Consider the following 14,639-nt stretch of genomic DNA (forward strand, 5'->3'; position numbering starts at 1 on the left):
ATACTTGATTCTATTCTTATGTATCCCTACAAGGAAATATATAATAAATGATGCCAAGTAGAAGAATGTTGGGACTTAGGGATAATTGACCTTGTAGATCCTTTAATTAATTGTTCCCTTGATGTTGTTTGTAATTTACCCATAAAAGGTGAAGTTGTTGAATCAATGGTTGTGAAAGAACTCATGTATAGAGACTTAAACTATAGTTTATCTTCTAAGAAAAGGACAAAATACTATAAAAGTTAGGTGTCCCACTTGGAATCTCCTATTTTGAGGTACTTGGATACTTCGCAAGACTTGTGAGTACAAAAATGACAATTGTGAGTGATTATGAATTTCTATGACGGGCATTTATACAAAGACTCCTTTATTGGTCCATGAATGCCCAAATTAGCCATCCATTATCATAAGATGTAAGAAGTATCTATAAGAGGTTATTTTAGGAGGTTGGTGCAAGTCTTTATAGGTGGTTTCCTGCCTACTTTTTGTCATACCATAGTGTTATCCACTGTGAATAGCTTAAGATCAAATGTTCAGATGATATTAAACTAACAAAATGGAATTGGATGCAACCCGCTACATACATCGTCTCAACTATCTGGTTCAGTAATATATATATATATATCCCATATTCATAGAGGGTCCCGTCCTTTTTTCAACCCAATCAAGTATCCCACGATAGTGACGCCATCACTAGTAAGAGTATAATAATGTGCAAAATAATCGAAGGAATTTACGCAAATGCACAAAATACACAATTGCCAACTAACAAAAAAAGAAACAGATGTGACACAACTAAATGCTCTGGTATTTGTCCGTTGCTACCAAAGGGAAACTCATCTACCACTTGCTTCATTCCTCATTTGGAATGTTCATTTTGCTTTCTTAATGGTAGTAATCTGTTGTAACTAATTCTCAATACAACTCTGCTTTTGTTCTAGTCCTCCAAATACTTCTTTTGCCCAAGGTGTGTGCATCTCTTTGTTCAGTTCTTGTTGGGTCACCCTGGATTGTAATTAAGTAGTGTTTGGGAAAATTGGACTTCTTCACTTGTTCTTTCATGCAAGCATTTCCTTGGCTTCTGATTTTTTATTTTCTTAACCTTGTATATCTATTCATCAAGATAAGAACAATATATAGCCCACAAAATTCTGCCATTGCAGTAAGTCAAAGCACTTACTGCATTGACAATTCCAGCTCCTCCATCATTAGTAATGTTCACTCTCTTGTTGCAGCTAGTCCAATTAAGTTCATCAACAGTTAAACAACCTTAGATAATGACAAGCAATCAGAAATCGTCAATTCAAAAGACTACAACTATGTCTCGTATTTTTATACTGAATACCACCAAAATACTGTCGAAGTTAGAGATTGCATACCCGACTCTGGAATGAAGATGACAAATTCAAACATATTAGAGTAGATTTACAAAACCTACTTCAAAAATGGCATGCTAATCTTCTCGATGCAGACATAGAGCATACATTGGTATTAAGTCATCAACAACTTCAAACATGTGCTTAACTTGCATGATAAATTTGCTAGTTACAAATCTCTTGATTTGATTATTGAAGAGTTGGCCGTTGAGCTGTTGAAAGTGATTATAGCCAGCTTTAGAAGATACCTTTCTCGGAGGCACATTGCTTACAGTGAATACAAATAATGAATTTTAACTTTCCCAAATAGCAGTTCACTCGAACAATGGCTGTTTAAGCTTATATACTGAAAGAAAGGTGTTTTGTTAAAAAATTAAAAATGCAACCATGCTCGATCATGTAGCCTTTGTTGTCCAGCACCATAGAATTCATCTACTACATCTCCATCCCGAAAAAATCGAAATGTTGGTGTGTATCTAACATCTTTTGTCACTTCTGGGCACTCATCAACATCAGCATAGACAAATACAGAGTTTGGATACTCATTACTGAGATTGCAGAAGGTAGGAAGGATATCCCTACAAACATAACACCTGCTCAACATATAGATCATTTAGTCAATTCCCAGCAAGAAGTAACAAAACGAAATTCATGATAAATTAGAAAATCACCTCAAATATTATACCCTGCAATTTAAGTTGCTTTAACCATGAAAAAGGACTGCAAACATTTGTTTACAATCTTTTTAAATATCAAGATTCGTGGAAATGGATACCAAAATAATTTGTTCCTAGCATCCCAAGCATTTAACAGTGAAGGCACTCCCAAGAAAGTAGCTGTACACTAAAACATCAAGTAATGTAACTACAAAATTCAAAATGATATGGAGACCTCATCCATAACTATGAATGGTTTTAATTTTATTACTGTAGAGCTGTCCAAGAGAAAAGGGGAAATTTGAAATGACTAGAATATTATCTTCACAGTTGAAGAAATTAGAACAAGTTCCATTTTTGTCCCCAAATTCAATAGCCCCAACTATTTATGCCAACATGCAATTTTCTATCAACTGGAAATTGGAACAAAAATCTTAAAAGCCTGTTATGGGTTTGGGCCCTTCCCACTTTATCTAATCAAAACAATCATAAAAGCATTGGAGCATTCACTAGCTTAACAAATTATTTATTCTGGAAAGGGACTGCAAGAAAAATAAAATTACTAATCATATTAATATGAAGCTTAAGATATAATCACACAATGTTCATATGAGATTGAATTTTTGACTTAGCCATGTGGGATGGCTTCATGGTGGTCTTATGGGCTCCCGCACAAGCTAGAGTAATACCACAGCCTCTGTTCTCCATTCTTATGCAGCAATCAGGGATTGTTTTGGTGGGGGCCAGCAATCAGGGGTTGATTGGGTGGGGAGCATGCCGGAGTGGGAGGAGCCAGGGGTGCCGGCTGGATGTTTGGAGGAGTGTCTTGGCAGGGTCATTTCTGTTTTGAAGCAGCCATCTTGTTTGCTGATCTCTCTCTTGGCTATGAGGTGAGGCTTTTGGGGTTTCTGCTCTTTGCTTTGTGTGGAGTGTGTTTCTCCTCTTTTTTGGTGGGCTTTTGGGCCATAGGGTTTGGAAAGTGTGATCTCTGTGCTTAGTTTTGAGAGTTGCTTTTTCGAGCTGGGGATCCTCTGGAGGGGCATGTAGCTTTCCCAGTTTTGGAGGTTTCAAGGAGGTTATGGATATTGCAGATCCATCCGCATCAGTGAATGCAAATGCTTTGGCACATTTGTTGAAAACTTCAAATGGTGAAGGCTCGTCTTTTACAAAGGGTTTTCCCAAAATTAAGAGTGAATGGATGCTTGGAGCGATGCCATGATCGTCCAGTCTTGGTGATTTCATCGAAGACGGTTACAAGGGATTTTATACATATTTGAGCAATCATACTCTGATTTGTAAATTTATGAGGATCTCCATTTCTTAGCCAGTTTTAGAATCTTGGGCTTGACGGGTTTGGAACCCAGAATGAGATATGAAGATAATAATGGCTGCTAAAATTATTTTCTGGTTGTGTTTTTGTGCAGAGCAGACAGAAATAAGGTGTTTAGATGTGGTTCGTATTTTTATAATCAGGTTGCTCTTTTTTTGCAAACCTTGGCATGTGGGTTTCAACTCAGCAAAGGAACTTCCTTCGAGGGTCCCTGTTTGGTTTTGGCTTCCAAGGCTTCTGCTCAAATCCCGAGTAGCACTGTCAACATTCTACAATCGATTACTCTTCTGCTTGAAAAACCGAGAGTTTTCACTCAACAAATTTCAGATAGGAAGTTATTTTCTTATACCTGTACTTGTGTTGAAGTTGATTCAAATAATCATGTCTGACTCTGGAAATATGCCTTTGATCCTCTTCTTGGATTCTACAACTAGATTATAAAACCATCACATTTAGATTAAAATATATTGAGTTTGGGCACTTGCAAAGAAAGTGCCCTCATTTGAATTCAACGGCTGGTGCAGTGTTTGCTCCCTCCAACTCTATTCCCAAGACCAATACAGGGAAGGCTCCTATGTCAAATGAGAATGTTGATAAGAGGGGTTTATTCCGGATAGGCCTTACAATAAGGGGATAGGATTAAAAAGAATCATTGAGGAATATGATTGGATCTTTAATCAGTTTGATGCTTTGTGGAACCTAGTTGAGGAAGAGGGGATGCCAACTATGTTATAGTCTAGTGTCGGATCCCTGCGAGTTGCTTTGGTAGAGGGCAAAGAGAGTAAGGATCTAATTTCATCTCTGAGAGAGCTACAAGACAATCAGTTGGACACTGAACTACCTCCGCCACCCCTTGGTATCAAACCAGATGAGACTGTCACTGTGAAGGAGGTTGTAGCATTGGATGCTCCAGACTCTCCTTAGATAAAGGAGGCTTTGGATCCTGGCAGCAACCGTAGGGTTTGACATGCTTTGGGCCTGCAGCAGAAGCCCCTTAAAAAGGGGCATCTAGAGAAACCTTCCCAGGTGAGAGAAAAGAAAGATTACAAAAAACTTAAAAGTGAAGTTAATTGGTGACACAGTGGAATCTAGGTCGATGAAGACCATAGACTACCATGTAACCCAATCACATAAATGATTGTCATTTCCTAGAATGTGAGGGGTATGAATAGTATCCTTACACAAAAGGCTATTCATGAGTTGATTGGTACTCATTCTTCTGATATTTCCTTTATTCAAGCGACTAAATAAATTGTAAAAGGTATGTTGGATAGAGCTCCTCGAATATGGCCTCAAGGCTTTTTTCTGAGCCCATGGAAACTCTAGTGTTGTGGCTTGTTTTTTTATCCTAGGAGGGTTGTCCCTTATTGGTGGATCTTGAATCATTCTTTTATTCCAATGTTGGTTTCTATCTTGGAATCTCGAAAATCATGTCTTTCACTATTAATTTATGCTCATATTGACCTATTGGGAAAAGCACAACTTCTGTATCATATTAGATACGTTCATTTCCTTGTTACCTTTCTCCCTTGAATTGTGGCTAGTGACTATGATGTTGTTTCTAGCTTGGAGGAAAATAAAGGAGACATAGCCAAGCTTGACCCTTTTGCCCATCTTCTATGAGACAATATGGATCTTTTGAATTTGACCAATGTGAAGCCAAATTATAGCATTTTTAGTTGGAACAACAGAAGGAAAAAACTAATGCTACCTCAGAGAGGCTTGATAGGTTCCCAGTCTCTTGTTTTTTAATTGGGGAAAGTTGGAATACCAATTCAGAGATCTTGGATAGAAAGGTTTAGTTCACTGGTCGATCAAATTCTTTTCTATCTCTTTCAAAGCTTTTTGGAACCCCTCTTTTAGGTTCCAACTTACGTGGTTACCTTTTAAGGGATCATTCTCTTTAGGACTTAAAGAAGTATTGGTGGCATAAAGGGTGCCCTTCTTTTGGTAACGCTATGTATTCCTTCGCTAAAAGATTGTGGTATTTGAAATATAAGCTCAAGTTCAATAGGCAATGCTTTGGCAACCTCCACTTTAACAAACTGGTCGTCCAAGCTCTTACTTCAGATTGAAGCAGAAGGAAATAGTTATTGAAGCTATAGGATAGGAGCTTCGCATTGGGAAACAAAAGTCTCAAATCTATTGGCCTCGGGAAGGAGATAAGAATACTATTTTTTTTGTAACTTCAATAAAGCCAGAAGAAATGGCAATCTAATTACATCTGTCATGTCCAATGATGGCCCCATCCTCCTCTCTGGGAGAGATTTCTCAAAAAGCTTCTCAATTTGTTTTGCCTTGTTTACTATGGATGGCTGGTTTAATTTGTTTTGGATTGTATTCCTTCCTAGCTTCTAATGAGATGAATGCAGCTCTCATCCAACCCATCTTGCTTTTAGAATTGGAAGGGGTTGCGTTTCAAATGAAAAAGGTAAATCCTAGGTCCTGATGGCTTTCCAATAGAATTTTTCAAGAGTTATGTGACATTATCTAACTAGACCTTTTAGAGGTAGTGAAGTAGTCAAAGAAATAAACAAATGTTAAGAGCCATGAATGCTACTTTTCTAGCTCTTATTCATAGAAAAGAGGGAGCTAATTACCTCTATAATTTTAGACCCACTGCTCTTTGCAATGTGGCTTATAAGATAATCACTAAGCTATCACAAAAAAGCTCAAGCCTTGGTTTTATTCTTTGATTTCAAAAGAGCAAGGTGAAATCGTTGTTGGAAATAAATTTTGAATGGGATTGTGATAGCTATTGAGGCTATCCATTCTACAGTGGCCTCAAAGAAGAAAGCCATGCTGATAAATCTTGATGTGACCAAGGCTTATGATAGGACAAATGGACATTTTTATAGATAATTCTTTTAGCTTTCAGATGTCGGAGTGAATAGGCAAATTGGATCATGAGTTGTTACTTCTTCCTTTTCAGTTCTTAATAATGGTGAGCCTTTTGAGTTATTTGGAGCTTCCAATGGACTGAGGCATGAAGATCCTTTATCTCCCTATTTTTTATTATGGCAATAAGGGTTGGGAAAACTTATCAAGTCCCGAATCGAACAAGGTTTGATTCAAAGATAGAGTTGGTACAATAGTATGCCCCCTCACTCTCACCTTCAATTTGTTGATGATAATGCCTTGATTGGCATGGCCAAAGTTATTGAAGAAAAGAATTTTGAAAGAGCTTTGGGCACTTACTTGGCAGCTTCTAGTCAAAACATTAATGAGAACAAGTCTTCTAAATTTTTCTTCAAAAGTGGTCGCCTTATCCAAAGTAGGATTGCTCACATTCTTAGGTTTCAAATTGGCTCTCTTTCTCTGGACTATCTTGGGATTCCCATTGTCATGGGATCTCAGCTTAGGGAGTATTAGCAAGAGAACCTAGATAAATTCTTAGGAGGGTTGACCATTGGACTTTTCGATGGCTTTTATGTGCAAGGAGAGTGACTCTTTTAAAGTTGGTGGTGTAGGCTTTTCCTATTTACAAACGCCTTGTGCAGGTGCCTCCTAGCTTTATTAAGGAGTTTGATGCCCTTTCCTAACAATTTCTTAAGGAAAGCATTTCGCTTTCTTCAAAGTGGAGTCTAGTTAGGTGGGATACTATTTCCAAGCTGAAGCAGAAGCGAGGGCTTGGGCTTAGGCCTACAAGTATGACTGCTCAAGTTTAAGAAACAAAGCTATGTTAGCAATGGTGCACTTGTTGTCACAATCAAGATTGGGCTTGAATTCTTTCTTGCAAGTATATCTCAAGGGGGTGAACAATTTGGATGTGCCTTGGTGTTGCCTCATGGGGAAGGGTTCTATGATATTGAATACACTCAAAAAAAGGAGAAACTCCCATTAAAGAGAAACTCCCATTAAAGAGGACCTTTTTAGGATTTGCAACAATGGCTTTGACACTCCATTCTAGTATGATTCTTGGGATGGCTACCCCCCTATTGTAGACATGTCTCTGCATCTACAATCCCTCTATAATTGCTTGATTGTAGCTAGTTGAAGTGAACTGGAGGATTTTAAAGATGTTCAAGTTATGGGTCAAGTGGAGATGAATCACTGAAAGAATTCTCAGGAATGGCCTCCTTGGGAGGTTGATGAGGATCACCAAGAACTAGCTAAAATTTTGGCTGGTAGATTATGCAACTTCCTTAAAGGGAAAGATGCTTTGGCTTGGGGTCCTAATCCAAAGGGAAAATTTTATGTTGCTTCGGGATACATGGTGTTGGATAGACAGTTATATGGGAGGGTTGGTATTCCTTGGTGGAAACAAGTGTGGAACAACTTTTCTTGGCCCAAGTATAACTTCTTATGGTTGGTGATTGAAAATAGACATCTTACTTGGGAGAATCTACAAAAGAGAGGCTTTCAGGGTCCTTTGGTTTGTATTATGTACTTCTCATCTCCTCTTTTGGTGTCCTTTCTTTAAATAGATATGTCAGCTTTGGTGGGAAGCATTGAATCACTCGCGTGTTCACTCATCTTCTTTGATTGATTTTTGGGAAAGTCTAGTTAGAACTCTAGCTAGAAACTGCTTCCTCCAAGTTGCTTGGATGAGTGGCCCTACTCTCATTATCTGGCATCTTTGGCTTAAAAGTTATTGAAGGATGTAGAATGGTTACCAAGCACAAAGTATAGAACAATATAACACAGATTCACATAATACACCAGAGACTCACTTGTACCAATAGAGCATTCATTAATTGTGCCAAAATACCAAAATGGCAAGAGAACATTATTCTTTATTGATACCAAAAACATGAGTACATCATCTATATTCCAAAGTTTTTATATAAAGGTTGGTTGGTTGGGAAAAGCATTCCCTCACTTCCTAACTACCCAAACCCCACAAAGCTTAACTAGTTCAAACTACAATATTACTTTATTACGTACTACATTTATCCCCCCAAAAAAGTTCTTCCAGACGACTACCCAACAAACTAGAAAAAAAAAATTGGAATTCAAGAATAGGGTTGGAAAGACATCCCTATACTCGAGGTTCCACGTTGTCATTGAAGATCTCATTCTGTTGCTTTATGTTCGGCCTAAACTCCCTATAAAACCCGTAAAGCATTCATCTTCTTTGTTTCTGCTGTTGTGATTTTGTCTTCCAAGGCAGCCTTTTCTATGTTCCAGTTTCCTTCCGGAGCTGCCTTTTCTGCCTTCCACTGTTCTGCCAAAGTGACCTTTTCAATCTCCCACTCCTTAGCCAACCATTGTGCCAAATTCTTTCCTTGATAGAGCTCTAAGTATGTCCTATGAAATGCAATTTCCATGTCTACAGGTGTCTGTATAAGAGGTGGTTGTTCCTAAGCTAGAGGTATAGTGTATCGTTTTATCCATTCTGTAACTATTTCCTCCTAATCATACCCACTCTGCTGAAGCAACTCCCTGTTTGTATGACAGCCTTGCTGCATAAATGCTACCAATGATTCAGCCACCCTGACTATGGTCCCCATATTCTGATTTTTAGCCTGCGTGATCATTTCTTTGTTGGAATGCTCCATAGCTTGTAACTCTTTCAGGAACATTGTAGCTTTGTCTGTGAAGGAAAATGTCTCAGTCGGTCTTGCTCTCTCACTCTGTATTTTCGTGGGATCTTCATCCTCTATTTCCAAAGAAGTGGGGGAAGGTGGAGAGACCATCCCTTCTTCCTCAAGCATTTTATCAGCCTCCTCCAAAATTGTGTCCTCAATCGGCATATCCTACGCAGCTATAGTGTCTCCCGCCTACTCCTCCTTTGGAATGTCTATTTGGCCTATGGGTCACACCACAAAAGCAACAAGATGGACCACTTTTGTACCTAACAGTGTTTGCAACCTCACCTTGTGTGCACATTGTTTCTAGCATCTAAGGTCTATCACCTTAGTGCAGGGTTGTTGATCTGACGGGAACAGTTGCACTACTGTGGGAAGGGAAAGTCTCATGGGCCCCCATTGCAGGATGTGTTGCTGGTGCTGACCGCCTTCCCCTCCTGTGCATTCACCTTGCCCTTGTCCAAGGTACAGTCATCCTCACCCTCTGTCATATCGATACTTCCATGGGCCCCTTCCTCTGCATGGGCACCTCCTTGGACACCTTCGTTCGTACGCCTGTTGGCCACTGCACCATCCCCTAGCGTGCTTAGGTTAGGTTGGTGAATTTGGGCATACTCGGGTAACCTTTGTAGGCAATGGTCCTCCTATAGGTGGTAAGGTGATATCCCCAAGTGTGCCTTTCAAGTGACTCAAACAAATTTCTGCCTCCTTGGAGTCTGAACATGTGTCTGTACTACTTTCCCCTTCTTCAAAACTGTCCTCTCCAGTCTCCTCCTAACTTGAATCCTCAACAAATGCTACCTACATCGCCGCCTATTTCAGTTTCTTTTTCCGAGGTTCTCCTCCACCTCCTCTGCAGGTGTCCAAGTCCACCCAATATGTCATTGCCGGCTTGTAGGGTTCCACACTATTTGCCGGAACCAATGTCCCTCTATGCTCGGCTACCAACTAAGTGCAAACTGCTTCCAAAAATAAGGCTATGGCATGACATGGCATGTAAAATGCCTTATGCTTCAGTTCCATGAATTCTTGTAGTCTTTCAGAGAGGAATTGTCCCCTATGCAATCCCTCAACCATAGTAACATCCATAGAGCAATATTTGATGTGCAGTTGTCGGTTGTGAGTTTGCTTTTGACCAAATCGACAATGCACCACCATTCTTTGTTGGCTGTGAACACCTTCTTGAGGCCCCTATAGTTCTTCACAATGCCTTCCCATTCCTACTTCATGAGATCATTCTTGCACATTAATCCCAACCAATGCTTTTTTCCCTCCGTGGTCATTAGGGTTTTCATCAACTCTTGTCCTTGATGGGGAATTCCAAAAACCTTACTTATCTCCTTGGTCGTGTAGGAAATTGTTATGGTTTGCTAAAAGTACTGGACCACTGATTTATTGGTTTTTTTGTCATAGCCAGCCACCATAGTGCATGGTACAGGTTCAAAAAGTCAAAGATACCTATGCATTCCATTGCGCCTCCTTCAAAGGATGGGTGTCCTCTGCATGCTCCCACCAAGTACAACACTCACTCCCCATGAAACTTTCAAAAGTAATGTTGGCAGCAATAATCTTTTCTATCGTTTTGCCCTTGTGACTCACCATCTTTTTCCCCAACCGCTTAGCTTGCAACACTATGTTTTTGCTTTTTGAATCAATAATTTGTCCTTTGCTTGGGTTCCCAATGCTTAACTTTGCCATTTTGAGATAACACACCAATCCTCAAGCCGCTTGAATTGGTTGTGTGCTCCAACCATTTCCCAACCCATTTCTTCTTGCCACCTGTCGAGTGAGAGAGAGTTGCCCGTACCACTTTTTGAGTACATGAGCGCCTATTTTTATTGTATTTTTGCCTTCCTCTTCTTCTATTATGCCCCCAATGTTCCCCCTACTTCCAAATTTATACAACAGCGGCGGTGGCAAAGGGAGTCCATATGAGGAAGTCTATTTCTCTAGGTGCTCATACAACTATAGCATCTTCCTGTTCTTGCCCCTAGCAAAACCATTCTCCTTTCCTGGTTAGTTTTTCTAAGGGTAAAGATACTTCGACAAATCCTTTTAAAAACCTCCTGCAGTACCCTACATGTCCCAAGGACTTGATACCAGTTACATCTAATGAAGCTTCCATATCTAAAATGAAACCAGTTACATCTGATGAAGCTTCCATATCTAAAATGACCCTAATCTTGTTAGGATCTGTTTTCAATCCTTCCTTGCATACTATATGACCAAGAAGTCTACTTTGTGGGACCATAAATCTGCATTTCTTCGGGTTCAAGGCTAGCCTTGCTCTTCGGCATCGATCCATGCATTCACAAATGACTTTGAGATGATTCTCCTTCCCACTATAGATGGACCAATCATCCATAAAGACTCTGAAATTCCCTATCGACATATTGTCAAATATATGTAGTATGATTCTTTGAAACATAACTGGTGCATTGTACAGCCCAAACGACATTCTATTATAGGCATACACCCCATCTTCAACAATAAATGTAGTCATTAGCTTATCCTCCTCGACAATGCTGATTTGACTATATCCTAAAAATCCGTCCATGAAGGAGTACATTTCATGGTTGGCTACCTCTTCCAGGATTACTATCCGTGAAGGGAATTGGAAAAGGATCTTTTATAATTACCGCATTTAGGCATCTGAAGTCGGCACATCTAGATTTGGTTGTCGTCCTTCAATGATATGACTATAGGAGATACCAACTCACTCGTTTGTACTTTAAATATTATCCTGGGCTCAAGCATTTTTGTGATTTCTTCTTGAAGTTTTGTTGCATAGTTCTTATTCATTCAGTAGGGACGTTTGTGTACTAGTCTTGCTCCAAATACTAGTGGTATCCGATGGACACACAACTCCAGAGGCACTCCTTTCAAATCCTTGTACATCCAAGCAAAGATGTCCTTATACTCCAGGAAAAATTTAAAAGTTGTCACCTTCAACACTAGGTCCCAATCATCCCCTATAAGAATCTCCTTGGGTTGATCGTTTTCACCAAGGTTTATAGTTTGTACCTTGGCCTGCTTGTATTCTACTTTCTCCTCAAATATATGTACTAGTTTATTGTTGATAACAATCGCACCCTCCCTGCATTCCTTATAGTCCTCAGGATATCCTTCCTCTAGTTTGACTTCTTGGATTTGCAACATATTGCACCTGGCTGAAATACTTCATAGACTCCCATTTGCCAATGAAATAGACCATTAAGAGAGCTTGTCTCATCTTTCGAGCACTCCCCCAGCTGGAGTACTCCATCTGGGTCCACCCATTTCTCTATCTTCACCCTCTGACTTAGAATCTAGGGCTAGGTCCTAACTCACAGACTTGTCCCGTAGGTCTATTGTATGCTTTCTGTTGTCTACCTCTATGGACAAGTTATTTCTCTTCCAATTATTGGTGACCTTTGTTGTTACTAGCTATCCTCTTCCCAACAACACATCATACCCTTTCTTTTCTAAGACCATCACCACAAAATCCAGGAAGAATTGTTGTGTACCGATTACCACCTTTTGCCCCATCAGGGTTCCTATTGGCTTGATTCCATGCTAGTTTGCACCCACTAGTTGGAATGTGGGTGGCCAAAGTGTGGGTTTCCCTATTGCCTTCCATGTTTCCTCCGATAAGACATTTATGCCAAATCCTCCATCGATAATAGTATTCGATAGTTTATACCCGATTATTTCCATTTCAACCACTACTAGAGTCCTCCCTATCCTTATAGTGAATAGAGTGTTCTCCTTTCATGCTTGTGTTTCTTCTTTCTTCTCCTCTTTAGGGAGTATCCCTTTGATGCTTATTCATTGTGTTAATGCTACATGTAGTTGACGTAGTGTTTCCAAGAATTTGGCAATTTTCACAGGAATAGTGGTCTCCAGAATTTATTTCATGATGCTTGGTCCAAGTCAGTTAGTAGGAAGCTTATTCGTACTTGCCTTCCCTATTGTTGTCAAGTTGTCTTGAATGTCTTTTCTTGCTTCATGAAATCTTTCCTTTTCCGTAGCAGCATTCGAGTAAGCAAGTTTCCTAGCTTGCATTCTTGTGATAGCAAGGACTTCTTGTTTTGGTTCTGCAATATCCAGCATGCTCACTCCTTTTTGCCTGGGGCAATTCGCATCCTCATGATTGCCTGGTCTGCACCATTTACATAGCATTCCTCCGTTCTGTCCTCCTCCATTCTGACAATCTCTTGCATAATGTCCCCATTCATTGCACCGCCTACATGCGATCATAGGTCTTCCCTTAGAATCATAGGGGTTGCTCTTCAAGGTGTGTTATTATAGTTGTTATTACTGTTATTATTATTCCCCCGTCTATTATTTATGTAACCTCTGGGTGGGGCTTTTGAATTTGTTTTTCGTGGAGGGGTGGAGGGTGGTGTGGATTGTTCTCCCTGGGTGAAGAATACTTGCACGTTCTGTGCTTCTAGATTGTAGGGACAATCTTTGATTGCATGTCCCAACTCCTGAAAGATCTCACAAAATGCTTTTTGTGGGCATGTCCCTTTTGTATGGCCCTCCTTTTTGCAATTTGTGCGCCATAGTTCCCTCCCTTCTCTTCTCTTTCCTCTTCCTTACTTCCTGCTACCTCCTTCATTAATCACATCATATCCCTCCTCAGAGCTTGGATGGTCTTGGATTATTCCCCACTTTCTTTTGAGCTTTCACTCCCGCTTTCGTGCCTCTTAGCCTTGGAGGTTTTGTTCTCACTTTCTATATCCATTGCACAAGTACACGCATCAACGACGGATGAGGGTGTAACTATTTTCATCTTTTTTCTTAGGGAAGGCGTCAACCCTTTAATAAACCACCTTTTCTTCAATCCATCCGCAAGCTTGTTGTCAAGCTTTCGTATCGATTCCTTCAACCTCCTACTACACGCTCTAGCTACTTCATTCTTCCCTTGCCTTGTATTATAGGCCTCTGTCACTATTTCATCATTGCCCCAAAGGAGTTTGAATTATTCTTCAAAGGCTACACGGAGATTATTCCATGTATTATTCTTGCCTGCCTCCAAATCTGTATACTAGTCAATGGCTATACCCTTAGTGTGGCTAGAAATGCTTTTAGCCATTCATTTGCATCATTCTCTCTGTTTGCTTGCCATATGGTTATGCATATTTTGCAATGACGTGCGAGGTCCTCTAAGCCGTCCCTCGTGAATCTAAGGAGTTTTTGTTTGTGCATTGCCATTCTTCTATTGTTTTTCCCTCCTATCGAGATGCTCCCTCCTAACAGGACAGATTCTTGTCCCAACAGTATCTCCTCCTCCTAGGCTGGAGTTTTGTTCCTACTAATGCTCTCTACATGTAGGGGTTTCAAGATCTCTACATGCAGGGTTTTCAGTATTTCTGCACCCTGCCTTCCTTCCAAGTGTCTCAGAGATAGCCAAATTGGCTATTCCTTCGATTATATTTTTGATCAATCCTTCTTGGATTCAGAGTGGTCCCCTTGTCCCCTTAAATGATGACATCTTTTCTCCTGTTGTTGGAAGCATAACATCCTTAGTGTGACTTCCTCCTCAATTTCTTCCTCTGGCACCCGCCTTGGATATTTGTTTGGGGACATGAATTGATTTAGTGTCTATTTTCCTTACGTGAATTATCATGCTCCTCCAATTCGCGTTCATGTGTAAAGCACTTGTTGCCTTCTTCATTCTCTTTCTGTTTCCACTCTTTCTTCCTCCACACATACCAAGTTTCTTGCCAACAGTCAAGGGATCTGTCTAAGTAGATCGTAC

At 40.0% G+C, this 14,639-nt stretch overlaps 1 protein-coding gene across 6 annotated transcripts in view; it reads right to left on the reverse strand.

Annotated features, from left to right (window-relative positions):
* Positions 1 to 1,491: 1,491 nt before the first annotated feature.
* The window catches only part of LOC149539565 (Thioredoxin superfamily protein), a 34,662-nt gene continuing 21,514 nt past the window's right edge, over positions 1,492 to 14,639 (reverse strand). For all 6 annotated transcript variants that reach the window (XM_089800800.1, XM_089800799.1, XM_089800801.1 and 3 more), the window contains exon 5: positions 1,492 to 1,969. In XM_089800800.1, the coding sequence (XP_089656926.1) occupies positions 1,750 to 1,969 (220 nt within the window). In that variant the 3' untranslated portion in view covers positions 1,492 to 1,749. The remainder of the gene's footprint in view (positions 1,970 to 14,639) is intronic.

The sequence above is a fragment of the Cupressus sempervirens genome, chromosome 9 (genome assembly GCF_028749045.1).
Source record: "Cupressus sempervirens isolate cs-2001-9-10 chromosome 9, ASM2874904v1, whole genome shotgun sequence".
Lineage (NCBI taxonomy): Eukaryota > Viridiplantae > Streptophyta > Pinopsida > Cupressales > Cupressaceae > Cupressus > Cupressus sempervirens.